Below are 25,279 nucleotides of genomic sequence, written 5' to 3'. Positions count from 1 at the left end.
TATTACAGACAAATGTAAACTAATTTCACAGCTTCTTCAGGCAGCATTTTATAATGAGAACCAATTTAATTTGCAAAACAAAACAGAAAAAAAATATATATTTTATCCCTGTCTAGATGCACAAAGATATTTAACAGCACTGTTGGGTTTCCAGGGAAATTCCTTGTAGAACAAATGTAAGATTTATGATGACTAGGTTATAAACCCCATTGTCACTGGGCCACATCAGCCACTCTATTGAAAAAAAAAAAAAGTGTAATGTCTGGGACAGTGTACAGGGAACTACTTGCACAAGGCTTATGCAACACAAAAGCAAAAAAGCTGCTCTGCAGCATGTGTGGTGCTGCCCAGCACCCACCAAGCCTCCCATCAATGCTCGTAGATGTGCTGTTGATATTATAATCCAATTAGACATCTAGAAACCTCTACAGTCAAGAGAGAAAAGTTGACCCTTCTGGAGTGCTGTTCATCTAATTAAAGCTGTTGTCCAAAACAGATCAGACGAATTTCTCTTGAGGTGAGCCTGTTTCACTCTGTTGACTATAAGGCAGTTTAGACAACTAACTCCAGTGCAGGTGACGGGATGCAGGCGGGATGAATCCCACCTGCAAGGATTCATGCTGTCCCTGTAAACTGACCAAACTCAGCTTCAGATCAAGCTGCCTTGCTTGCAACACAGGAATCCTTTGGGGGAGGACCAGGGTCCATCCCATCTGTCTCAAGAGACCTGTGTCAAAGTGGTACAGCATGGATAGAAGCACCCTGGCCAGATATTTGACTCTGGATCGCAGCTCCAGGGCACAGAGCACTCCCTGGCAGGTCTTCTGGAGCATGCGGCTCACCAGCATCTTTCCCCTGGGAAGCACCGCTTGGTCCAGAGCATGCCTTAAGTGGGAATAATTGCAAGCTGGGGGAAAACATGGCTTCACACCTATTATCAGCCAGGTTCTGCATGGCACTGAGGTGCAAACATCTCATCCCCACTCATGTGGGGAGATACAGCATGAAGCATGTCCTGCAGCCAACAGTCCCAGGAGGGACTTATATTACACCAGCACACCTAAGCACCAAATGCCACACTTTCAGGGTCTTACAAATACCTTTTTAGAAAGAAGATATGCTTTGTTGAACTTTCATGGCCCAAATTCCCACAGAGGTGTTGGCTTTAATGCACCTTCTCACAGAGTCCATAGTTCCCTTCTGGTAGAAACATAGCAGCTCAGCTGCACCATGAGTAAACAGTGCTTTACTTTTGTTTTCCGCTATTTCAGTCAGATGCATTGGCCCTATTTTTACCTTCTCCTCTGGTCCCTTGCTATTGCAGCATAAAAGGAAGAGAAGTCCATGTTGTAGTCACTCTTACATAGGCTGGATAAACTGAGTTATGGCTGCTTTGTGTCCCAGTACAGCCCAGTGAAGGGGTAGCCGCCGGATGGTCCTTGGCATTGGAAATGATTTTCCACTAATTATCTTCAAAATATTTACTTTAAAAGCACTGCGAACAATCAGGCCAGGAAGCTTGTTTACTTGAACATTTCCTCAACAAGAGTGCAAACACCATTGAGTTTTTACACTTTTCTCCCAACTCTAAACAAACATTGTGTAGCCCTGCTCAGGATTTTGCTATGGTTAAAGAAGAACAAGACGTCTGGTGTTTATTTTTTCAACATATGTATATTGTTAAAGAACAGCTATGTTCATCAGTTACTCCCTATGCACTTACTTACTCCAATTATTTATTTCTTTCTTATAGGCATGTAGCCACCGCTCTAGCTCAGAGATAATCTGCTGTACAACTCCTTCCCTGAAAGCCTTCAACCTTCAACCACCCTTTGTAACCAAAGTGTTTTTTATTTTTGATGGTGTCAGCTCTTTGTACTTTGATTTTGATTATGTAAATAATCCTGTATTTAAGCATTTTGAAAAGCCAGTGTTCATATCAAGAGGCAACCCAAATGTTCTGGAAATTAAGGTAAGAAATGTTGAAGTAAGTTTTTAAATTATTATTTTTTTACACAATAGAAGTATTCATAAATGCACTGAAAGTTGTGAAGAACACATCAGCAGTGTTCTGTGGAACAGATATTTTGATGAAGTAGAGGGAGGCCCGAGGAAACAAAGGCAGGGAGGGACTGAGCACAGTGTGTTCAGGACTGCGTTCATCCAAGCCCCCAGTTGTTGCAACCTAAAAGGTAAAGAGGTGAAACCAAAGATGTACCAGGGCTGTTACTGTGATCAGGTAGAGAGGGAGAGGGGCTTTCCTTGTCCTCTGGGCCCCAACTGGGGCGACCAGGCTGCATCAGCTTCTGACTACTACAAGCTGCGTCAACAGTTCAGAATTAAACATGGCCAGCAGCCCAGAACCTGAAGTGTGTGGTCTGCGTGTGAGTCCCGGCTCTTACTGTCATATGGTTTTGCATGCTGCCCCATGGAAGATGTGGAGTTACCTTTGAGAAGTGTCCCAGCAACTTTGGCTCTCTAGAGCTGAGGGAAATTCCGGTCTGTGCACAAAGTCACTCAAGAAGATCAGTCACCACTGTAGCCTAAATATTTATGGACCCATGAAAAATGCAAAATTGATGCTGAGTGCCAGTTAAAAGAGAACTCAGAATAGCCTAGGCGGCACTGAGAAACATCTCTTAGGAATCTGGGTCCCTCAGAGGCACAGTTTGCTTTGTATAAAGTGCTGCAGAGAAAGTTAAATCCATTTTTGAGTCTGATTTCCTGAATTGTAGTGTGTTACTGATTTAAAGTTTCAAATAGAAACAGGGTAAATACAGGTATTTGTAATTTATAATGAACATGGATGAAAATTTGTTATTATGTACATTTCATTTCTATAGAATGTTTACAATTTATATGGCATACAATATATAAAAATCTTTAAAGAACAGAATCAACCTTAATGGTGGGGTCATTTTTTCATGAGCTCTGTGAGCCAACACATTTTCCAGCCATGAAATCTGTGACGCCTGAGGTCTTTGACTCCAAGATGATCTGGTGACCCAATTCTGGGCTGCAGAAAATCGGACAGTTACCTGAGAGTCTCTGTCTGTCATGCTGGGTTCCAGTCAAACCCTCTGAATATTGATCTGACACCACAAAATGTTTTGGGCAAATTCCAAAGAATGATCAGTCTGGGATCTAAACTTAGAAGCACAGAAATAAAATACTAGTTCTTAATCCAAAGACAAGGAGAACCATATAGAGAAGAACAGGAAACTATAATGGAGCAGGTTTACTTAGGAGCTCACAGGTCCTTTTTTCAGCAAAATCACTCAATGCAGAGTGAACTTTTGCCTGTTCATGGAAAAAGACTAGAAAGAGTTCTGGTGTGCAGATTAACAGAGAGCTGGGAATACATAGCTTTGGTATGGCTCAATGCCTCTGTGCAGTGACAGCAGCGGTTTCCAGTGATTTCCAGGTCATGTATTTCAACCAGTTGGAAAGAAGGGAGAGTAATTGGAGAAGAATCATGGAATAAATCAGATTGGAAGAAACCTTTGGAGGTCTTCATAGTCTAACCCTCTTGCTCAAAGCAGGGCAAAGTTAAAAATTTGGTCAGGTTGCCTATGGCTTTGTCCAGATGAGTTTTGAAAATTTCCAAGGATGGAGATTTTACAGCTCAAAAAAAAAAAAAAACAAAAAACAGCTCCTCTCGCTTTGCCTTATGCACCTTCTGCTTCAGCATCTTTCCCGTCTCAGTGGCCCTCTGCTGAGATTCACTCAGTTTGTCTTTATCTCTCTTTTACTGCTGGGCCCAAAACTCAGCAAAATTCTCCAGGTGTGGCTTCACAAGTGCTGAGTAGAGAAGAACAATGACCTTTTCCCATCTCGTGGCTATGCTGCTGCTAAAATACTTGGTGAGCCTTCATCACTACAACAGCACGTTGCCACCTTATTTTACCTTGTGGTCCACCAGGACCCCCAAGTCTTTTTCTGCAAAGTGACTTTCTGCCCTGCTGTCCCTACATGTCCTGGTGCATGGGCTTATTCCATCCCAGGTGCAGAACTGTGTATCTGTATTTGTTGAATTTATGAGGTTTCTGCTGGCACGTTCCTCCGGCATGCTGCAGGCCCTCTGAGCAGTGATTCTGCTCTACAGTATCAGTCATTTGCCTATGTTTAATGACATCTGAAAGCTCAAAAGACAGTGCATCCGGTCCCTTTGTCCAGGTTGTTGATGAAGATTTTAAACAGTATTGGTCCCAGCATCCCCCCTTGAGAAATCCCCCACTTGTCAGACTCGTAATCTTTCAACTGATGGTCCAGTCAGTTTTTTACGCAATTTATAGTCCACTCATCCAGTCCGTATCATGCCAATTTGTTTTCAATACTAGGACAGACTGTGTTGCAAACCTTGCTAAAAGCAAGGTAGACATTGTCAAGTGCCCTCTCTTCACCTACAGAGCCCGTCATCTCCTTACAGAAAGCACTCGGGCAAAATCTACTTTTGGGAATCCTGTTCTGGCTGTTTCCAATCGCTTCCTTCTTGTCCTTCCTCTGCCTGGAAATCCTTCCGTGAGAACTTGCTTCATAATCTTCCCCAGGCACTTAGGTTAAAAATTAAGTGTTTTTTTTAACTCTCTTATTACTTTACTTTTGAACCCTTTATTCTCCCTTAAGGAGAAGTCCCTAGTGCTATTTATTGTAAAGAAGAAGATAATGAGATAGAAAGGCTGGTTGAGGACTGTCCCACTGACCACTGACCAAAGTAACAATTTTGTAGGATTGATGTCACCTTGTAGTCATGGCACGCAAGGCAGATGTCTACCTAAGCCTGATGGCCCGATTATTTCCTGGCAACCAACTGGAGAATGACATTAGTGAAAGCTGGTCTCCTAGAACAAAGCATGAACAAGCACCAATTTAACATCCTCTTCTAAATAGAATTAGTTATAGTGGGATGCTTCCATCAAAACAGTGAGGTGGCTTTCAGAAATTATTGTAGGGAGCCGAAAGATCATTACAAGCCATATTGGCAACACTTTTCTCTAGCCCCGTACTCCCATACAAAAATACACACACACGTTTACATGCCTCATGGTCATATTTTGTTTGGTAATTAAGCAAGCTCAGCGTGAAATTAAATGGCAGCTTGCTTCAGTGAACAGACTGTTCTACCAAACCAAAGTTCTTTTATCTTTTTCTTAATTGGTTTCAGAGAGGTGGAGAGAGCTTTTATCACAAGTTTTTCAGTCAAACTAATCTACTGTGACATATTTAGCTTTCATCAAGTGATGGTGGGTACCGATTGAAAGGTGCTGTTTGGTTTCCCCTGATGACCATAAAATGTTTTTGTAAGAAAATGTTAAATGCAAGGAAACATTAAGTCTTCTATCTAAACATAGTCAGGGCACTGTGTGCCATGAATGTCAGCCTTTCTAGTCTTCAGTGCCAGCCCTTTTGTCTTCTGCACTACCAAGTCTCTCAAGGACCGACATCATTGCCTTCCTCTGCCAAGTATGTGACTCTTTGAAGTCTCTCACTGCCCACCATTCCCCGGTCAGAGCGGTCACGGCAGAGTGGCTTGAGGCACTTCCCTGCTTCAAAACCACAAAGACGCTACTTCAGAAGTGCTCCCATCTCCTGCCAACATGGGAAGCTCACAGGGCGGGCGAAATTCCGGCATTTCTCTGCTGGGGATAACTGAAGAAATGAGTCTGCTAAAGGGCAGAGAATCTGCTCACCACCTCCCACAGAAGCCACTGACCTGGGCCAGAAAGAACTGGACAGTTTATACAGAGGACTAGGTCCTGTGCTGATTTCCTCTATGCCTCTGCTCAGAAGACTATCCCCCACACTTGGCAAAAGGCATTTGATCTCTCTGCAAGCACCGTCGGGGTATGAACAAAGAAACTCGTAGTCTAGTCATTTTCCCTTTAAAGCCTCAGGTCACTTTGCACAGTTGGGAACTTCCACCTGAGGTCAGGGCAGGAAAGCAACCTGTCCTTAGATATTACGAGCGATAACACATTGCAGACACAAGATAATCCCTATCAGCATTGCTTGGCAGCTCATATTTGCCATGGGGGAACGTGTCCTAACTCTGCCATGGCATCACTTTGGGGGCCCTTGAAAATGTACTTCAATGGCCTCTTGATGAAGGGCAGCTCTTGGAAGTGCTGCAGCAGACCCAAGGTTTTCAAGGTTTTGGGACTGTGTGTCAGGTCACATACCCTCACCCTCTGAGGGCTGCAGCAGCTCTTCCACTGCTTCCCTCCACCCAATCCTGGAGCACTAGTGTGAGCAGAGCAGGCACCAGTGGGGTAGGGGCCTTGCCTTTCCCCGTGTGTCACTTTTTTTTTGTTTGTTTTACTTCTGGTAATTGCCTGAGGTGCACAGCCTGCAGAGGCCTGGCATGGTCAGGAGTGGTACTGTAACAAGTTGCCCAGGGAGGTGGTGGAATCACCGTCCCTGGGGGTGTTAAGGAAAGGTTGGACCTGGTGCTTAGGGACATGGTTTAGTGGGTGGGATTGGTGGTAGGGGGATGGTTGGACCAGATGAACTTGGAGGTCTCTTCCAACCTTAATGATTCCATGATTCTATGCACCAAGCCAGCACTGGAGCTCTGCATGCTTCCTGAAGAGGCCTATGCCTAGGTGACCAACATCTATTTATAAATATAAAACCTTTGACAAGGAAATAAGTAGCACAATTTATGTTACACATCACATTAGAGATCTTGAGATCTGTTCTCTGCCACATCTGTCCTAAAACAATTGGTCAAGATTTAATCCCCTAGTCTACTGCTAAACCAGTCCAACACATTCATTGTGAGATAATCTTAAGAAACGCGTCTTGTTCATTTACAGGTCAGTCTGTTTTTCATCTTCTTTCACATGTCATAGAAAATTATGTTTCTGTTAATGTCCAGTCTGAGAGTGCAATGGAAATATTTCTGAGCAAGCTTAAGTGGAAGCTCTACTGCAGTAACTCCTCGTTCTTCCCTATTTAATCTGCTCTGTTTAGGAATCTCAAAAATTCTTCTGACACTGATATCAAAATTTCCACACCTCAGTTTTCAGTTTTTATACTGCTTCTAGACCTTCAACCAAATTATTCCTCTGTCTCTAAAGTTGTAAGGTAGTTAGCTAGTCTATCAGATTGGTTTGTGACAGCTACACAGAATAATAACTGTATTCTTCAGCTTGCATGTAAGGACATTACTCAGCAAGTAGGAGGTAATATGCATTTTAAAATAGGAAATATTGCTTCCCAGTTCTCATTGGAGTCAATTTCCTCATTTTCTTAAAATTATATGTAAATTCTTTGGTCCTTAGAAGAACAAAACAACTGTTTGAAATGGTTCTGAAACTTTTTATATAGACAGATATTATACTGAATATTTTTGAAACTATAATATATTAGTGGTAATATAATGGTAATGGTAATAAATAAAAACTACTGCCTTCATTATAACTAGCTAATGACCACCCTAGGAAATGTCAGTATGTTTTTTTCCTTTGAGTAAGCAACAGTTTTGGTGGAGAAAATGTTCTGAGATGTAGTGCAGAAGAAAAAGAGGGGCAACTCATCCACACTCTCTAGGACAATAAATTTATCCTGAAGATGGAAGACCCAAATTCAGTGCTTTTGAGATACATGATTCAAAAGAAAGATTTGAACTTGAATGGCTCACAGTCTGCAGTAAGTTTCCAGACTAATAAGCACTAAACAGTCAATCAATGCTCCCTGGTCCACTGAATATTCAACACCAAAAAGAATGGCTCCACGAATGGCTTAGATAGACAAAAGTGAGCAAAATGGACTTTTTCTGCCAGCAGTTAAAAAGCACTCACCTGGGGTGTGGCTTTGCTGGTCAAAATAGGACACTAAACTGGCTCTCCTATATTTTTATTACAATTTCTCCAGAGCTCTTTCTGATTTTGTAGCAGACATAAAAAATATATTCCAAAATAACATTTATTTTGCCCTTCAGAATGGGTGTCTTGTTTTTATTTCAGTAGACGAAGCCTCACAGCAGTGTCAGGCATGATGCCTTCCTCCCTTCTCATGAAAAACTCCCAGTTCAGCCCACATCAATAGACCATATTACTGTTACTCCCCATCCTCCCTTTTCCCCTTTTACTCCTTCGTAATATGCCTGTTCTTTAATCTTATCTAAGCTGAACTGTACGCAGGTCAGGGCAGAACTGCAGCTTCCTAAATGCCGATGTAGTCCTGAGCACAAAAGATCCTGACCTTGGCCTTTGGACACTACTATATCACAATATCAGAAGGAATAATATTTCATCCAAGTCTAGGATGTGAAGGCAGGTTTTCTGAGTAGAAAGTGCACTTTTCATGTCATTTTTACCAGGGTTTGTTCCGCTTTCGGTCTATGGAACGTGGTTCTGACAGATTTGTGCTTTTTTATGATTACAATTTGCTTGCTCTTTTTTGAAAGCTTCACTCCCTCAACCATAACTAGTTGCAAAACAAAATATCTGAGATGCCTTTAGTTTGTGGATAATATAATGACAGTTTTGTATAAACAACAGGATCACATAATGCTTTCTTTCTTGTGCAAATTATGCAAAAATCTAAACAGGACCATCAGAAATTATTCCTCAAACATTTGCATTTTTAGAAGTCCTTATGGGCTGTATGAGTATTAGTGACAGGAGATTTTATCCTTAAACATTATCATCTCCCCCTCTCTGGCCTGTCAGTCAAACTCCCATTTACATGAATAAACCTGGCATATGCACATCGACAGGGCAATATAAACTTGTGTTAGTCTGTTTTATTTCACAATTGTTTTTCCATTAAAAACATTTTACAAGGTAATGAAAGGCCTTCTCCTTAACTTTCATGAGGTGGTTATGTAATATTAGATTGATTTTTTCTTTTTTTTCTTTCCAAGGGAAATTATATTGATTCAGAAGCTGTTAAAGGAGAGGTGCTAAAAGTTGGAAATAAAAGCTGCGAAAACCTCCTCCTGCAGTCAGAATCAATTCTGTGTACGGTTCCAAGTGATCTCCTGAAATCCAACAGTGAGCTAAATATAGAGGTGAGGCAGCTACACCGCACATGCAATATTCATGTCACTTTTATTATCAATGCCAATGACACTGTTGAACCTACAAACTTCAAATATAGGCCTAAGCCTGTGTTTACAGAGATATCTCTATCCATGTGTGTTTGGGACGGAAATTCAAATAATATTGACTTTTTTAAAATAAATGTTATCATCATTGCTGTTATTACCCATTTGTACAGAGACTTTCTGGAGCCTTAGGCACAAAACAGGACCTAAACTAAGAAGCACAGAAATAGAATGCTAGTTCTTAGTCCAAAGATGAGAGGAACCATATGGGGAAGAACAGGAAACTGTAATGGAGTAGGTATACTTTTGAGCTCACAAATCCTTTTTCAGAAAAATATTCTGATACAGTAAATAGGGTCAGATCCTTTCTGAAGGATTTTTTTCTATGTTATATATATATATTATAAATATATATAATTTAGTTTCATTAGTTCTGTAAGATGCAGACACTGAGGAGAAATGTTTGAGTTTCACCATTGCTGTAAATGTGGTCTCACTAGAGTCATTCAGAGTTCTACAGCAGATTTAGACTGTAGGCAGTTTTTACCAACTGATTCATAGAATAAGACACAAATCCTTCAGAATCTTTTTTTTTTTTTATATATATATAAAAATGTAAAAGCATGGGGAGGGGGTTACATTTGAACAAATCAAAGTTGCTGAGCATGGACTCTGATTCATTGAAAACAGTGGAAACTTTGGAAGTCAGCTAAGTATGACCAGGATCAAAGTCTATGTAAACTCAATGAAATCCTGGTATTTTACGTGTTACTACAATCTAAGTAAATAATAATCATTAAATTATTTTATTAATACAGCAACTATTAAGTTTTAACTTATTTTAATATGAGTTTGCTTTGAAAAGTACAGATCCAGTTTCCTGGCAACTTTAGAATGAGCTCCCCTTTTGGCAAATCTGTTTCTCTTATTTGTAAATGCCTAGTTTCATACAATATTTGTGCATATTTAACATTCTGCACCTATTTGTATTTTTACGTATTCAACTTCATTCAGTCTGTTCTACAATGTGACAGTAGGACATAACCTCTAAGAAACAGATACGTGTGACATATTCCATATGTAGAAAAGGATATAGCATAAAGGGGTTAAATAAGGTTTCTGCTTGTTTACTGGCAAGGAGCCTCAGAAATTGAAGTCTGCCCAGCGAAGAAGAAAATTTGCTCTTTTGACGGGCAAATCCATCATTACAGTACCCAGAGGAATGAATTCCACGGGAGGAAGAGAAAAGATGGCCAAATGCATTCCAACTGACTGAGCTAGTGCCATGTGATTTAAAACAGTTTTTCCCTGTTAGCTGCTCGGTGTTTGTTCGGTTGTTGATTTTGGGGTTGTTTTTTTGTTTTGTTTTGTTTCTTTAAACTGTCAACAAGTTAGAAGCTGGCAAGGGACAGACTCACGTGACCTTGGGAACTAAAATGCAGGCACACTGTCAACAGAAAGAGAGTATGATGTTACAGAGTGGTTATGCCAGAAAGACACATATCAAAGACATTTGGGCGTTTTTCTAACATACATCTCAGCCCATGTATCCACAGACCCATTCACTTCCCTGCACCATTTGAGTAAAGGTGTGAATTTAGCATTTTGAATTAGCATCTGACAGCAGTGGGATCCTGTTATCCAGGGTGTGTGTGCCATTTGTGTGGTGTAGCACATACATAGCCATGTCCCTCTTGAAAGTACATAATGAATCATAAAAATGTAGAACTGATTTCACGTATAATAATATAATTTTTAATAATTTTTATAATATAATAATTTCTTCACTCCCAGTATCTCATCTCAGTAGAGCATCATAAAGTCAAGATTTAATTCTTATGGGATATATCAGCTTTACTTCAGTACTAATAATCTACTTCTTACTTGTCTTTTAATATCATCACACTACATTTGTTTTCTTTTTTTTTTTTTTTCAGTGGAAGCAAGAAGTTTTGTCAACAGTTATTGGAAAAGTGCTCATCAAGCAAGATCAGAATTTCACAGGACTAATTGCTGGAGTTGTTTCAACATCAGTTTTAATTTTTATCATTTTGGTATTTTTTTTCTGGAGAAGGAAGAACAAACAAATTAAAGGTCCATTGTAGTCAATTCCATCAAATAATTCAGTTTTTATATCTTAGATTTTAAATATACTTCAATTTATGATCTGCTTAAGTGCCATGCAATACCCTTCTGTAACCTGTCAGCCAAACTTTCACAATCTAGTCCAATGTTCAGTTGCATTTCAGCCCTTGGCTGTTGCCTGAGCTGGGTGAAGGGCCATGCTATGCCTACAGAAGGATTTACAGAGGGAAATTCTGAGCTATTAGGGAAACTTAGTAACTTCTTTTCCTCTGTCAGCCTTAGAAGAGGGGACAAGTAAATGACACGCCTGCAACCACATGTATTTCAGCTTCATGCAATGCCCTTGTAGTCCTTCAGGCTGTACCTAGATTGTGCAAAACAGAGCACTGCAGTATCCTGGTCTCCTGTTCACCCAAATCAGGAACTTGGTCAAACTGTGCCTCCTTTCTGTCCCCTGTGTCTGAGTTTCCTTCTAGTGGGTAATGCTGTGCTATGCAAGTGGGAAGGAGGGAGCTACTACATAACCAGGTCTTGTCCCGATGTGGTATCACAGTCAGGTCACGAAGCCGGCCCCAGAGGCTTTGAAGCTCCTTTGGATCTTTCAGTATGGCCAACAATGGGGCTTTAATACTAGTTACAGCAATTCTTGTATTACTGAAATAGCTGAAGTTCAGGTCCTGCCCATAGTAGCCTCCACAACAACCTGACCCTCTTCCCAGCAGAGTAGAACATCTAAAATTAAATGAATACCTAAATGAATGCCGACATACAGTAAACATGAGGGTTTTCCAATATTTCTTTCTCCTCCCCCTTCAGATCTGGGAAGTGATCTAGTGCGCTATGATGGCAGAGTTCACACTCCTCATCTGGACAGGCTGGTGAGCGCAAGGAGTGTAAGTCCAACAACAGAAATGGTCTCAAGTGAATCTGTAGATTACAGATCAACTTTTCTAGAAGGTACATCTCTACTGTAAATCTGTACAGATAATGCCATTTTATACATCTTGCTTTTCATCTGTCTTCAGGTTATAGCTATTTTGACTGATATTTTAATTTCAATTTTTGATCTGGTTTGTCTGTGTCTCTGTTGTATAGGGACTAGCATGGTTTACTGTTCACAGGTTTACTATTTGAACTGATTTTTTCTGGTGCTTCCAAAGCTTAAGGTGCAAAGGATGCATGAAAATGTCCTATAAGATGTGTGGAACCCATGATTTTGATTACCACTAAACAGTCCTTAACTATTAGGAGTTACCATACTAAGATATTTGAGATATTACAGATGTGTGTTAGTCTTTGTGTAGACACACTATTGTACTATTCCAGGTAGAAGACTGCTATATGCATCTTAATAGAAATCACTACAAATCCTTATTCTACCTTTGTAATTCCCAATCATGGAGCTGTCTGAGAGCCAGGCCAGTTCCCAGCCTCCTCTATGATTCTTTAATTGCTGCCATCAGCTGGCACAGGAAGCTTCTTGATTGAAAGATTCCTGAAGGAAAGGAAAGCCTGTGCCAGTGTTCAGAAGGGAAAGTGGTACAAGAGACAAAACTGTGGAAAGATCTTTGTTGGGAGGTAAATCATCAGTGATCCTGGGGCCACTATTCACTGGCAAAGCACTGCAGATAACACCCCAAAGAAGGAGGTTTGTTCACTGAATATTGCCATAGGAATGTTCATTTCAATTACTGTAAAAGAATAAAATGACAGGAACATTAGAAAACATGGACTCTTACATGTAGCAGCTGTAAAAATTATTTCACAATTATAGCTAATTTTATCATTCCTATTAAATAGATACTTGCTTTTGGTGACATAAACGTGGTTTTGTAAATGGAAGAGTTTTTATTCTTGCTTCTAGGTAGAGCAATACTGAGTCTTTCTCTGCACCTAGTGTGATAACACTATGTGAAAATCTCTCAGGTTTTATACATAAATATATAAAGCATGTCTGTGCAATAAGGTAACTGATAATTTCTGTTGTCAAATTTATTCCCTTTTTTCCTTCTTGACCTTGGGCTAATTCCTGCTCACAGACTCCACTGGAATCATTCCAGACCAAAATTGGTGTAAATTAAGCTTGGTTCCTTGATTCTATCACTTAAAATGCCATGAAAAATCATTTAAACAAAAGCAAATTAACATACGTGAACATGATATTGACAAAAATAATTTTCTCAAATAAATACTCCTTTCTTGACTGAAGCATTTTAATTTCTGCTCTTTTAAATCAGCTGGCTCATGTTATTTTCATGAGTAGCACCAACTGTATTATCTTCAGTAGTTACAGGATATGAATCACCTCTAGGCATTTCCCTGGTTGAATATTTACCATTGGATAAATATAGCTAGTAACCAGCAGTTTGGAAACCTTCATGAAAAGTAGAGCTACCTATCAAATTAGAACATGACAGTAATACAAGTTTTCATGTTTTTAATTGTTCACTACTTCCTCCTCCCATATTATTGTCATTTTCCATTTTATTCTTGTTACTCCCAATTACTAGAAATGCCATAAACTGCACTTGGCAAGAAGTGACAAGACCTCATTCGATCCCCTCAGAAAAGTGGATTTTTTTCCATTTACTTTCAAATTTCCATTTACTTTATTTTTTTATTTTTTTAAGTAGAGTTGAGACAAGGATAAGTTTCTAGTGACATGGTTTTCCTGGAGTTTGGCAGACTAGCAATGCATATTTTTGTTTTCCCTTTGTGAGCAAAACTTTTGCAAATCTAAGCTACTTCCTAACCAGTAAACTCAAACCCTAGCTCACCAATGAAATAAAGATCTTCATTTTCTGAGGAGAAGCCTAAAAGGATTATAACAGTTCATGTTATGTTCATCTTGCAGATCAGTTTCCAAGCATGTCTCAGAATGGATCATGCAGACCTGCCCAGTATCCTCACTCTGACCTCTCCCCAATTCTGTCCAGTGGGGATTCAGATTTAGCCAGTCCACTTCTTCAAACCAACGTCCACATTGATATCAGTGCCTTAAATCCTGACCTGGTCAAAGAAGTCCAGCATGTGGTTATTGGTGCTGACAGCCTGATTGTGCATTTCAGCGAAGTAATAGGAAGAGGTAGGTACTGTGACTTTTGCTTTGCAGTCTGGTGTTCTTTTTGCACACCCATTCATCATAAAATATTCTGAATAAGGTGTATATATATATGGAGGTTTTTCAGGCTTTTTACCTCTTACGGAACTGAATCCATGCACTGAATCAAGGGGAGAACCGAGGAGGTTCTCCTTTGAAGTCAGATGAGGGGTTGTGTGTTTGATGAGTTGGAGAAGACAGCAGAAAAGGGAAGGAGTCTGACATTTAACAAGATTCCTTTGAACTCAAGAGACTTGCTGATCCCCCCCCAGCTGCCACACTCTTACCCTCTTCCAGGCCACCAAAAATCTTAGTCTGATCCATGAGGCTGCAGAGCAGGAGTGAGGCTACAGCAGAACATTACACAAGCTGAAGGCAAATGCCTAAATAGCAGGGAATGCTAAGGAGGAAGCACCAGTGAGTCCTTAACTCCTACCCTGAGAGCTGGCAGGATTGCTGTATGACACTGAAATTCCCGCAGTGACTAAATGCGTTCAGTAAAAGTACCCATGGGTCAGGTGAATGCACACACCCATTTGTCCTTCACGAGTTTCCCCCAGCTCTGAAGAGTTCACTGTTTCCTCCTGTTGAAGGCTCTCTCTTCCCCTTCATTCCTCTTTCATCACGACAGCAGATCTGTGTAGCGCGTGATTCCCATCCCTTTATTTTTGTCCCTGATAGAGTAAGTCTCCTATTTTTCTGTTTTTTCCAGTCACCCCTATTCCTCTACAACTTCTTAAGTGGGTTCTCTCCCAGTTTCCTAGACCGAGTCAGTATTTCTGTTAGTGGCATTTATTAAAATCCATACTATTGAGTACTTACTAGTAACCCAAGTGGAAACTGGATTTTCAGTACTTCTTCAGATCATGCATGAGAGGTCTCCCATTGAGTATCAGAATCCTGATAAAAAATAGCTATATATGATATTCCTAATGTCTCTTCTGCAGGAAAATAGCTAGAAATCAGACACACAGTCAGTGTGTTTCCCTTCCATGTACTACACTTCATCATCCCCAAAGTAAGGGTGGGCCTTTTGCTTTTCGTTTTTGTTCCAGAGAAGGCCAAGTAATTTCCCATTTTTAAATGCTGAAAAATATCAGGAATGACAACAAATAAATTAAGTCTTTTTTAATTTTCACCTCCATAACTAGAAATAGGCCAAACCCAAAAATATTTCAGACACACCCAATCTAAGCTTTAGGATTTGTGCCCAGGCTCCTAACGATCTTTGTCTGGTGGGATTTGAGTTGCTTTTATAAAACAAACTTTGCATTAATTTTACCCCAAGCCAAAATTAAAGCCAACAAGGCTCTGACCAGGGCTTATGACTGGAACATAGTAGTATTATTCAAATAGTCTTGTGGTCTCTGCAGAACTCGCACTTGACAAAAACTAAAAACTAAAAAAATGAACAAACAACAACAACGACAAAACTTATTTTACTTTCTAACTGAAAATATTAATATTTTAAAAGTGCCTAGTAAGTAGTACACCTGTTAAGGAAAGTCACCATTGAATGTACATAATTTGATCTGGTTGAATTAGTGCATGTGCCTTGAGCTTGAAGTTCTCTGTGTTTTCCAAACAGGTCAAGTTGACTTCTCATAGTAGGGCTCCTCAGTCTGCAGACTACCCCATTTTTTTGACAGTAAAGAACAGGTTCAGGAAGGCGTTATGTGTTCCTTCCAGTTTATTTCACTGTTTAGACTGTCAGCAAGAAGGCAATTTGGGCTCATCATTTTTCAGTGATACTTTGCATTAGGAACTAGGCCGTGGCAGAAACCATAGACTACCCCCCAGTGACGTGGTTAATCTGTGATCAGCAGGGCAACTCCAAAACTTTTCATGGTCAACACACCACTTTTAACACCCAACATTTTCTATTTCAAGATCTGAAAAATAGTAAGCCCACAGTGCCTCCTTATTCAAATTACCACTGAAGACACATCTAGGCTGTACAATTTGGTGGACCAGTTAGCATGGAATTACAAACCACTGGGAACAAGGGTTGAAGTTGGGCACATCAGCTCCTTCTAACTGCTGCTGCCTTGTACTTTCCAGTGCCCTTCTCCATATATCCAACAGGAGTACGGTAGCAATGGGCTGACATGTTTTTTGTGTGTATAGTCATTACAAGAATAAGAAGCAGTTGTGGCGCCAGTCTTGTCATTATTTATATACTTCATCTAGGTAAAGAAATATCAATTATGCTGCAAAAAGAGTTTTCATTTTATGTAATGACAGTTTTATGTGATAGTTCTGAAGTGCACATTACAAGTGTTAGGAATTGGAGTATGATTGCTTTCTTAAAGGATAATTGCTATCCAGTGGAAAATAAAAGAAAGCTAATTTTACTTATTAAAACTAATCTTGTTCATTTTTTACACAGGACATTTTGGGTGTGTGTACCATGGGACATTGCTGGATAACGATGGCAGGAAAATTCACTGTGCTGTGAAGTCACTGAATAGTGAGTTAACTGTTTGATAGTGAGATATTACCTCAATTCCAAAGAAAACTGAAGTGAACTAATCAATTACAGTGAAGTGTACTTTCACAAATAAAAATTCTTAGCTGCAGCTGAATCAAATTTATCTATGGAGCAACTCCAATGACTTTAGATACCATGAGGTATCTAAAATATATGCTATATAAGATTGTTATATATTTGTTCATCAAATGAAATGACCAAGTATTCTTTCTATAAAGAACAGGACAGAGCAAAATAAGGGAAAGACAGTGTCATTTTTTATTCTACTGACTACTTAAGATTTGCTTTTGGAAATCAAATTGCTGAGCAGCAGGCAAAGCTGCTGGAAAAACAAGAAGAGACTGTAACAAAACTTATTAAAGGCTTTATTCAAGTGTTTTTATTCCATTCATACTAAGAAGAGAAATGTAATTAAAATGAATTTTAAAATAATAATAAAAAAAATAATTAAAAGCAGTGCATTTGGTCACCGTAAGAAAAACTATGCACGTAGCCTAGTCGTAATGTGGGAGGTGAGGAGCACATTTGTAGCTTCTCATTATCAGTTTCAATTGTGCAAAGACATGCTGTACAGAAATGAACCATAGTTCAATAATTTTTTTATTTGTTTCATTTTATTACTGGATTTCTCAGGGATTACAGACCTGGAAGAAGTAGCTCAGTTTCTGAAAGAAGGAATAATCATGAAAGATTTCACTCATCCCAATGTTCTGTCACTCCTGGGAATCTGTTTGCCTAATGAAGGATCCCCCTTAGTCGTCCTCCCATACATGAAGCATGGAGATCTTCGAAACTTCATTAGGAACGAGACTCATGTAAGTACGGTGAGGTCAATGAAACAATAATGCAAGTCTAGCCACACCCTGCTCCAACACCACATGTTATAAGCTCTGATAATTACATTACGTATATAGCTTGCTGCTGTTATTACACCTTAACCTTTGGCACTTGCCTAGGCTGGCACTGAGCCCAACCACAGCGCTGCCACTCCTTCCCTTCCCCCTCGAATTCCCTTCTACAATGTTTCCCAGAAATTATCAGCAATAAGTATTTCTCATTTCCCATCCATAAGCCTTTTTATAAACAAATGTGGTTATGAGATTTAAGTCAAGGGGCCCAACCATCTGCTGGTTTAAAGTGGCATGTCTCCATTGACTTCAGTAACAGCTGTGCCAGTAGTCACCATCTGCACTTCCAGCTCCTAGGTAAGGGATCTTCACATCCTGCGAGAGAGTGTCACAGTCCTGTTATCAATAGTTTTAATTCTTATCTTAAGAGAGTATACCAGTAATTGTTATTTTTTTAATTGTTATACAAACTACTTTCTCATCAGAGATTTTCTTAATTTTCATTGAAAGGCTACAGATTTCTCATATGGGCCTCACTTTTTTCTCTCAAGTATGAGACTACAGGTGCACTTTTTACTGTACTATCCACCCATTTCACAATGGTAAGGCAATATAAAATAACTTCTGAGCCAATGGGATTTTGCCATTGATAACAATCAACAATAGCCAGTAATTTATTTTTTTAAAAAAGCATTTTGAAAAGTTGTTGGAGGAGTTAAGCTTTGTAAGGTAGGTACCTCTTCTCTTATGAGCTTGTTTCATTCTACAAGCACCAGAGACCTTATCTGTGCATAGTGCCATGGGCCTCCCTGAAATAAATAGAACAATAACCACAGTTGAACAGGATTGTTGCATAGAAGAAAAGGATATAGAACAATGTCAACACAGCAATAATCTGTTGGACCTTACTGTCACATAATGAGCCATGTTGCTGGATTAAAAAATTACAGGTTTATTTTTATATTTATTCCTATATTTAACATTTTCTGTAAGGTCTCACCAGTGTATTGTAGACCAGCAGAATTACCAGTCTTTCCCTGGTAACTGCTAAGGTCTCGTTCACCTTTTACATAGCATCATACTGATGATAGCTTGCACTTATTTTGCCCCAGATATTTTGCCTTGTTTTCTGGCCATTTCCAGCTGATGAGCTCCAAGGTCACAGGTAGCAACTTCTACTGAGTTACATGCTCTAAGTTCACAAATGTGAATTCTGTTTATCAGCTGTGATGTTGAAGTTTCAGAATATTGTTCAGCTTCCCAGCCCAGGTAATGCTGCTTATGCTGCAAACTCCACTCTTCTGGAGTCTTTCAGTTCTGTTGATTTCTTCAAGTGTTTCCTCACTGGGCATAAGAACCTGACTAAACTTAGGCCAGTCTTACTATGAGCACCAACTTGTCTTGATCTTTCTGGTGACAAGATAGGCGAGTCAAAAACTGAAAGTTACAGCAAAAAAACAGTCTGCTCTTTGGTTTCTGCATTCATTATATCATGAATGTTTATATTTTACAGAACCCAACGGTAAAAGATTTAATTGGATTTGGCCTTCAGGTTGCAAAAGGGATGAAATACCTTGCAAGCAAAAAGTTTGTGCACAGAGACTTGGCAGCAAGAAACTGTATGTAAGTATAAACATATATTTCTAGCTACGTTATCACACTCTTTTGTGTAAGACAGTGAGATGAGGTAAATAAAAGTTTCCAGAATTCTCCTTTTTTAGTCAAACTGGAGTTTTTTCATTGTTTCACAATTACACCGATGTTTGTCTTGCATGCTGATGAGCTACTCAGCTAGCTAAAGGCTCACTTGTTACACATAAGCTTTTTTGAGTGTGGGAAATAAGAAATTTTGAGGTGAAAGTGGAGTCTCTCAAAACCATTGGTTAGAGCATTTAAAAGGCATCTCCTTAGGGAAGTTAAACTGCTGTTGTCTCAACTTGCTGTGCTTCCACCCAACCTCTTCAGAAGCAGCACGTCTCTGCTGCCGCGCCTAGCAGTAGGGAACTTTGTGAGAAAAACAGGAATACAAAGAAACAACAGTGAGACTTCTTGACAGTAATTTTTCATTACATAAGTATGAGTTTGCTTTGTCTCAAATGTGCACACAAATTTACATTAAAAAATAAGAGTATGCAAGGAATCTTACTAGTCTCTGGGTAGCCAGACAGTTCAGTTCACAAAAAGACTAACTGATACAGTAGTTGCAAAGAGTATTATGCTGATCCATCACCTATGTTGCGAACTAATGAGATACTAAATGATAGAGTTTATTTTTAACATGATAATTTGGAACTCTGACTGCAAAAAGGTTTTTCACTTGCAACATTAGGCTTCTTATGCTTTTTCAAAGTGTGCACACACGCAGTTGAACAGCCTCTGGAAAAGAAAATTTTCTTGCAGCTGCTGGTTTTTTTTTTTTTTCAGTGAGCAAAAAAATAGCAAGCAACATGATTTTCAGGTTTCCTAAGAACAAAGAACGAATGGGGTTACTGAATAAGAGTCCTGTTTCATCTCATCTAAATCCAAGGAATAGCAACAGGACACTTCCCTCTCACCTGCTGTCTCTTCCTTGGGGGAGAAGGTAACAGCTATCATCTATCAGCTATCAGGATATCTCATATTGACAACTGAATGGCTGCTTTAATATGGCTCAGTACTTCAGAGACTGGATAGCTGCTACCACATGAGAGGAAGATGTAGGGTTGAAGACCCCCATTCTCCTGAGGACTCATGCAGTTCAGAAACACAGCTCCAGAAGAAAACCAGGATGCAAATACAGTCCCCATGGACTACTGAATCTATTCCACTATCCTAGAAGAGGTGCAGGAAGCAGCTATGTCATAAACTGCCCTCCCAACAACCCATCAGGGTTTCCTCCTACTCCCTTCAGGAGTTGGCCTCGGTAATCCTTGTGGGTCCCTTCTAACTTGGGATAGTCTGCAGTTCTGTGATTCATTGGTATTGGTTTTGTTATTATATCAATTATTAGGTGTGGGCGGTCACTGAGATAATGATACGTCCTTCCTTACCCAAACTGAAAGTGAATAGGAAAGGTGATACTTTGATTTGGAAATAAAAATGAGAGTTTTCTAAGCATATAGGAGAAGAAACAGCTGTGGAAGAAATGATGTAGCACTTAATCAGGATGTATAGGTTATTAGCAAAGATTTTTTTCTATGGAGCAATAGTTTCAAAAGACCTGTAATTTGAATTGTATTATCAAAACAGTACCAGTAATTTCCCGAGTTCATTCACTGTTGTTAAATGGGTATCAAATATACTTTGCTGCATTTTTTGTTTCAATGTAATATTAGTTAATAGTTCCAAGACAACATACTGCCTTCCAAAGTCACAGTATCAAAAATGCAAGTCAGTCTTTATAATCTGCCATCATTGTAAATACTGTCTGCTCAGCTGAAGATAATACTTTTTGTCATTTCTCCAGGTTGGATGAAAAATTCACTGTCAAGGTTGCTGATTTTGGTCTTGCTAGAGATGTCTATGATAAAGAATACTACAGTGTGCACAATAAAACAGGAGCTAAACTGCCAGTGAAATGGATGGCTTTAGAAAGTTTACAAACTCAGAAGTTCACAACAAAGTCAGATGTGGTAATGTAGAAACATATTTGTATCACCTATTAATTTCTCTCATATTGCCTTCTAGCATTTAAAGAATGGACTAACTCCAAACCAGAACTTCTATTTGAATTTAACTTTAGTTCATGTAACAATAAGCGACTGTTTTTATAACCAGAAAAAGCATTTGTCCCAATCACAAAGCAACAAGATGTTGACCTAATTATCTGTTACTACTCAGGAAAGAATTAGGAGTTTAATCGCACTCCGAGGGAAACTAAGGACATTCCCAGGAGCCAAGTTGGAGCTGAACCTTGTTATAGGAGGGGCTCTGGAAAGCTTGACAAAACAGCAGGTTAACTTTGACACTCTTAGAATGTAATAGGTCTCAAAAAGTCCTTATTTGCTTTATAAATGCTTATTGACTGCCTACAGCAATCTCAAGTATTACCTGTCCATTTATGAAGAAAAATTATAAGCTGAAGTCATTAGTTGGCTGGATTACTTTGTATTTTAGCCCTCCTTTCAATCCAGATTCAAATTAGCCTGTGATGCATAGAATTTTCACCACATATACTCTCCTCTGTATGTATTTACACAGGTTTAGTCAGATCATCAGATCATGTAAATTGGCAGCAATCCACTAACCTCAAAAGAGGTCTGCCAATTTATACCAGCTAAGTAGGCCTATAGGCTTTTCTTTTCTTTTATTTGGTTGAGTTTCTCTGGCTCTAATTTAAGTGGCTCCTCAAGTCCCTACAGTGTTTATTAGCCCACTTAAAAGAAAGCTGAATGCAGTAAAATAGCTTCTCAAAGGAAAACCAACGCACTTGAATACGTAAATCTGTCAAACTATGTTCTAAAACTGGAATATAAAGCTCTCCAAACCTATCATTTATTATTTATTTCTTTGTTTTCTTAGTGGTCCTTTGGGGTGTTGTTATGGGAACTTATGACAAGAGGGGCACCACCTTATCCTGATGTAAATTCTTTCGATATAACTGTTTACTTATTACAAGGAAGAAGGCTGCTACAACCTGAATACTGCCCTGATCCACTGTAAGTAGTTTGCAAAACCTTCTGCAACTGCTGCTGATTCTGATGTTACAGAAACTGAGACAGTGGGGGAAAAATAGAGTGTTTTCTGTTTTGTTTTTTTACATAACTTCATAATTGAACACTTCTTTTATTTGAATGGCAGGTATGAAGTCATGCTGAAGTGTTGGCATCCAAAACCTGAGATGCGTCCAGCATTTTCTGAACTTGTTTCAAAAATATCAACAATCTTCTCCACTTTTATTGGAGAACACTATGTTCATGTCAATGCTACTTATGTCAACGTGAAGTGCATTGCTCCCTATCCTTCTCTTTTATCATCACAAGACAATACAGACATGGATGTAGACACATGACGGGTATGTCTAAAACAGAGGAAAATCCATTCGTAGTTGTATGAATGAAAAAATGAAACCTTTTGTCCACAAGTTTTTACTGCCCAGTCTTTGTGAGAACACTGTTGCACATGTTTATGTTGTTGCCCAAGTTGCACTAGTACAAGGATGTGATATCATATTGTTTAAGGCTATGGGATTCTGTAAACCATCACAGTAATTTCCAAGTATTTGGACAACTGCATCAATTTACCAAATGGAAACGTTGTTTGCTACCATCCAGAGCTAGTTCTCACTAGTTCTCATTAATGTGAGCTCGGACCCAAGAACAAAGATTCCTCATTAATGCCATGAAGAAGAATGTAGAATACCAATCAGTAAGGCTGGAAGGACTATTACTGTTGCATGTACTTTAGGATAATGAGCAGTGCAGAAATGGTTTTCACACAAAAGGCTTAGACAAACAATGATACTTACAAGAGTTTTAAAATATATTTTCCTCCCACACAGTCCAAACTTTGGATTTTTGCACTATATTAACTAGGTTTCTGAGAAGATAAACAGCCAATAGAGCCAGCTTCATGGTGAATGTCTTCAACAGCAGAAATTAACATCAAAGAATTTGTGCACAGTAAAATAAGCATGTCAGCCTTGCCAGTCCTCTTATGTAGTCAGACGGTACATAAAATGAGCAGAAAAGCATCTAGCTTTAAGCATTCCTAGTGTCAACTTCATTCCAACATTCAACCACTTGAGCAACAGCCTATATTGACGGATCACTCACTGAAAAAAATGCAAAGCCTCCAACTCTTTCAGTAAAGAAGTAACTATTCTCAGAGACTAAAAACTTGAAGGCGTCCATATTAAATGCCAGGCTAAACCCTGGGATGTAGTAACATGGGCTGCATTATTCTAGAGAGGGAGAGGAGACAGGCAGGCTGGCTGCTATATGGAGCTGCTGTCTGGTGAGTCACACAGCAAAGGAGCTGAAGGTGTGCCACCTACCCTTGGGTGGAGCTGCTGCCAAAGGTGAGTAAAGAGTGGAGGTGTTGCAGCCAGCCCTGACCTAAGAAGACTGTGCCATAGCAGACATGTTGATAATTTTTTCATGCCAGCCCTAAGAAGCTAGAAGACTGATCAAAAGAAGAAAACAGCTTTAGGCCCCCTAACCTCTTCTTGGATCACACAACCGAGTGAATTATGATACCTACTTTTATTTCTCCATTATAACAAGAAAAAGAAAATGAAGAGAGAGAGAGTAAATGAAACTTTCGTTCATTAGAGGGGAGTACTATAGCTTTAGGGCAAGCATCACATGTCATTTCTGTTCCTGTGGAATTCTGTGCATACTACTGTATAGCTTGTTTAGTATAGGATAGAACTGGGTTTGTTGGTGTAAACACATAAAGTATTCTATTTTTATATTAAAAAAAAAAAAAAGTTTATTTTTAATGACATTTACAAGGTTTGGTTAGGCCACAAAATACTGCACTGTGAACATTTCAGAAAATGTATGTCAACGTACATGATTCATAAATTGTAGCAACCTTAAAAATACTGTGTAAATATTAAAAAGGAAGATAACTGACTGCAAACACACTCCACCCTAAGTATAATATCTCTGTTGCTTGAAGCCAACCATTTTAAGATCTTCAAAGAGAGGTAGTGTGGATAAAGAACTGATATAAGGGAGATATGTTGTTCTTGGGAGACAGTGTTATAACTGAAAGATTTATAATGAGGGCAGAGTGTGTAGGCAAACTACGAGCAGATAATATTGTACTGTGTTTCATCACCACTTTCATTTCAGAAACAAACTTTCATGTCTGCTGAGAGCAATACTAATTGTAGATTGCTCAAGGACAAAAGGCTTTGCTGCAGGCAAAAAAATCATCTCTATGGTTGTTAGAACAGCTAAGGAAGTTTATGACACATAGATTTGGAGAAGATACTCCAGACTTGTACATACATGCTTGAGGAACGCTGCAATGTGAAACAGAGGACATTTTTACTATTTATGAACTTTTGCTTAATAAAGTTAATGTTGTGTCTGGGACACCTGTAAGAATACGTGATTCTGGTTAAGATTTGATGTTAGTAAGTTCATGTATCTGCAGAAGAGCTGAATGGTACTTATGTTCATAGTTGTTGTTATGACCTAATAAACAAGTTATTAAAATGAATTATTGTAATACTTTATACTCTGAGTGCTGTTATTACTGTTAGCATTTGACCATTAAGCTGAGATAAGTCTGTACATTTTTTTCTGACTAAGATGGGAATAGCAACCAATGGAACCGTGTGAAAGAGAGCAACAGAGAGGAAAAGCTCAGAAACATAAAAATATGGAGAGTGCTCCAATAAATCAAGCACACAGGTTCATCAGCCCAGTACTATATGCTTCAGAGAAAAGTGCAGAATATACTGTAGCAAACAATTTTGGCAATGTCTCTTTGGTTGGAAAGTCTCTTCCCTATTCACAGGCTGCACCCACGCAGAGCCTTAAAATTCTTCATGCACTTAGTGTTGGGGATGACATTTGAAGCTCTTCATGTAGGCACTGCAAGGAGTAGCTGCTTAGCCCAAGGATGGATGAATGACAGTGCTCACGTTCAGTGTCTAGGCTCCCTAATCAGTCATGAGCCACAAGAAACTTCAAGCACAAAAGTGCATCTGAACCTATCACGGCTATGAGGATCATGGTCATCCATCACGCATTTCATTTCTACGAGGT

The 25,279-nt window shown here is 39.2% G+C and overlaps 1 protein-coding gene across 4 annotated transcripts in view; it reads left to right on the top strand.

Annotated features, from left to right (window-relative positions):
- MET (MET proto-oncogene, receptor tyrosine kinase) overlaps positions 1 to 24,728 on the top strand; it is a 91,951-nt gene extending 67,223 nt beyond the window's left edge. For all 4 annotated transcript variants that reach the window (XM_040550288.1, XM_040550263.1, XM_040550273.1 and 1 more), the window contains exons 11-21: positions 1,754 to 1,972; positions 8,870 to 9,016; positions 10,990 to 11,146; positions 11,954 to 12,094; positions 13,992 to 14,222; positions 16,627 to 16,707; positions 17,362 to 17,543; positions 19,090 to 19,199; positions 21,022 to 21,187; positions 22,077 to 22,213; positions 22,356 to 24,728. In XM_040550288.1, coding sequence (XP_040406222.1) covers positions 1,754 to 1,972; positions 8,870 to 9,016; positions 10,990 to 11,146; positions 11,954 to 12,094; positions 13,992 to 14,222; positions 16,627 to 16,707; positions 17,362 to 17,543; positions 19,090 to 19,199; positions 21,022 to 21,187; positions 22,077 to 22,213; positions 22,356 to 22,566 — 1,782 coding nt within the window. In that variant the 3' untranslated portion in view covers positions 22,567 to 24,728. The remainder of the gene's footprint in view (positions 1 to 1,753; positions 1,973 to 8,869; positions 9,017 to 10,989; positions 11,147 to 11,953; positions 12,095 to 13,991; positions 14,223 to 16,626; positions 16,708 to 17,361; positions 17,544 to 19,089; positions 19,200 to 21,021; positions 21,188 to 22,076; positions 22,214 to 22,355) is intronic.
- The last annotated feature ends 551 nt before the right edge of the window (positions 24,729 to 25,279 follow it).

This window comes from Cygnus olor, chromosome 1 (assembly GCF_009769625.2).
Source record: "Cygnus olor isolate bCygOlo1 chromosome 1, bCygOlo1.pri.v2, whole genome shotgun sequence".
Lineage (NCBI taxonomy): Eukaryota > Metazoa > Chordata > Aves > Anseriformes > Anatidae > Cygnus > Cygnus olor.
This window is presented reverse-complemented; position numbering and strand designations above follow the sequence as displayed.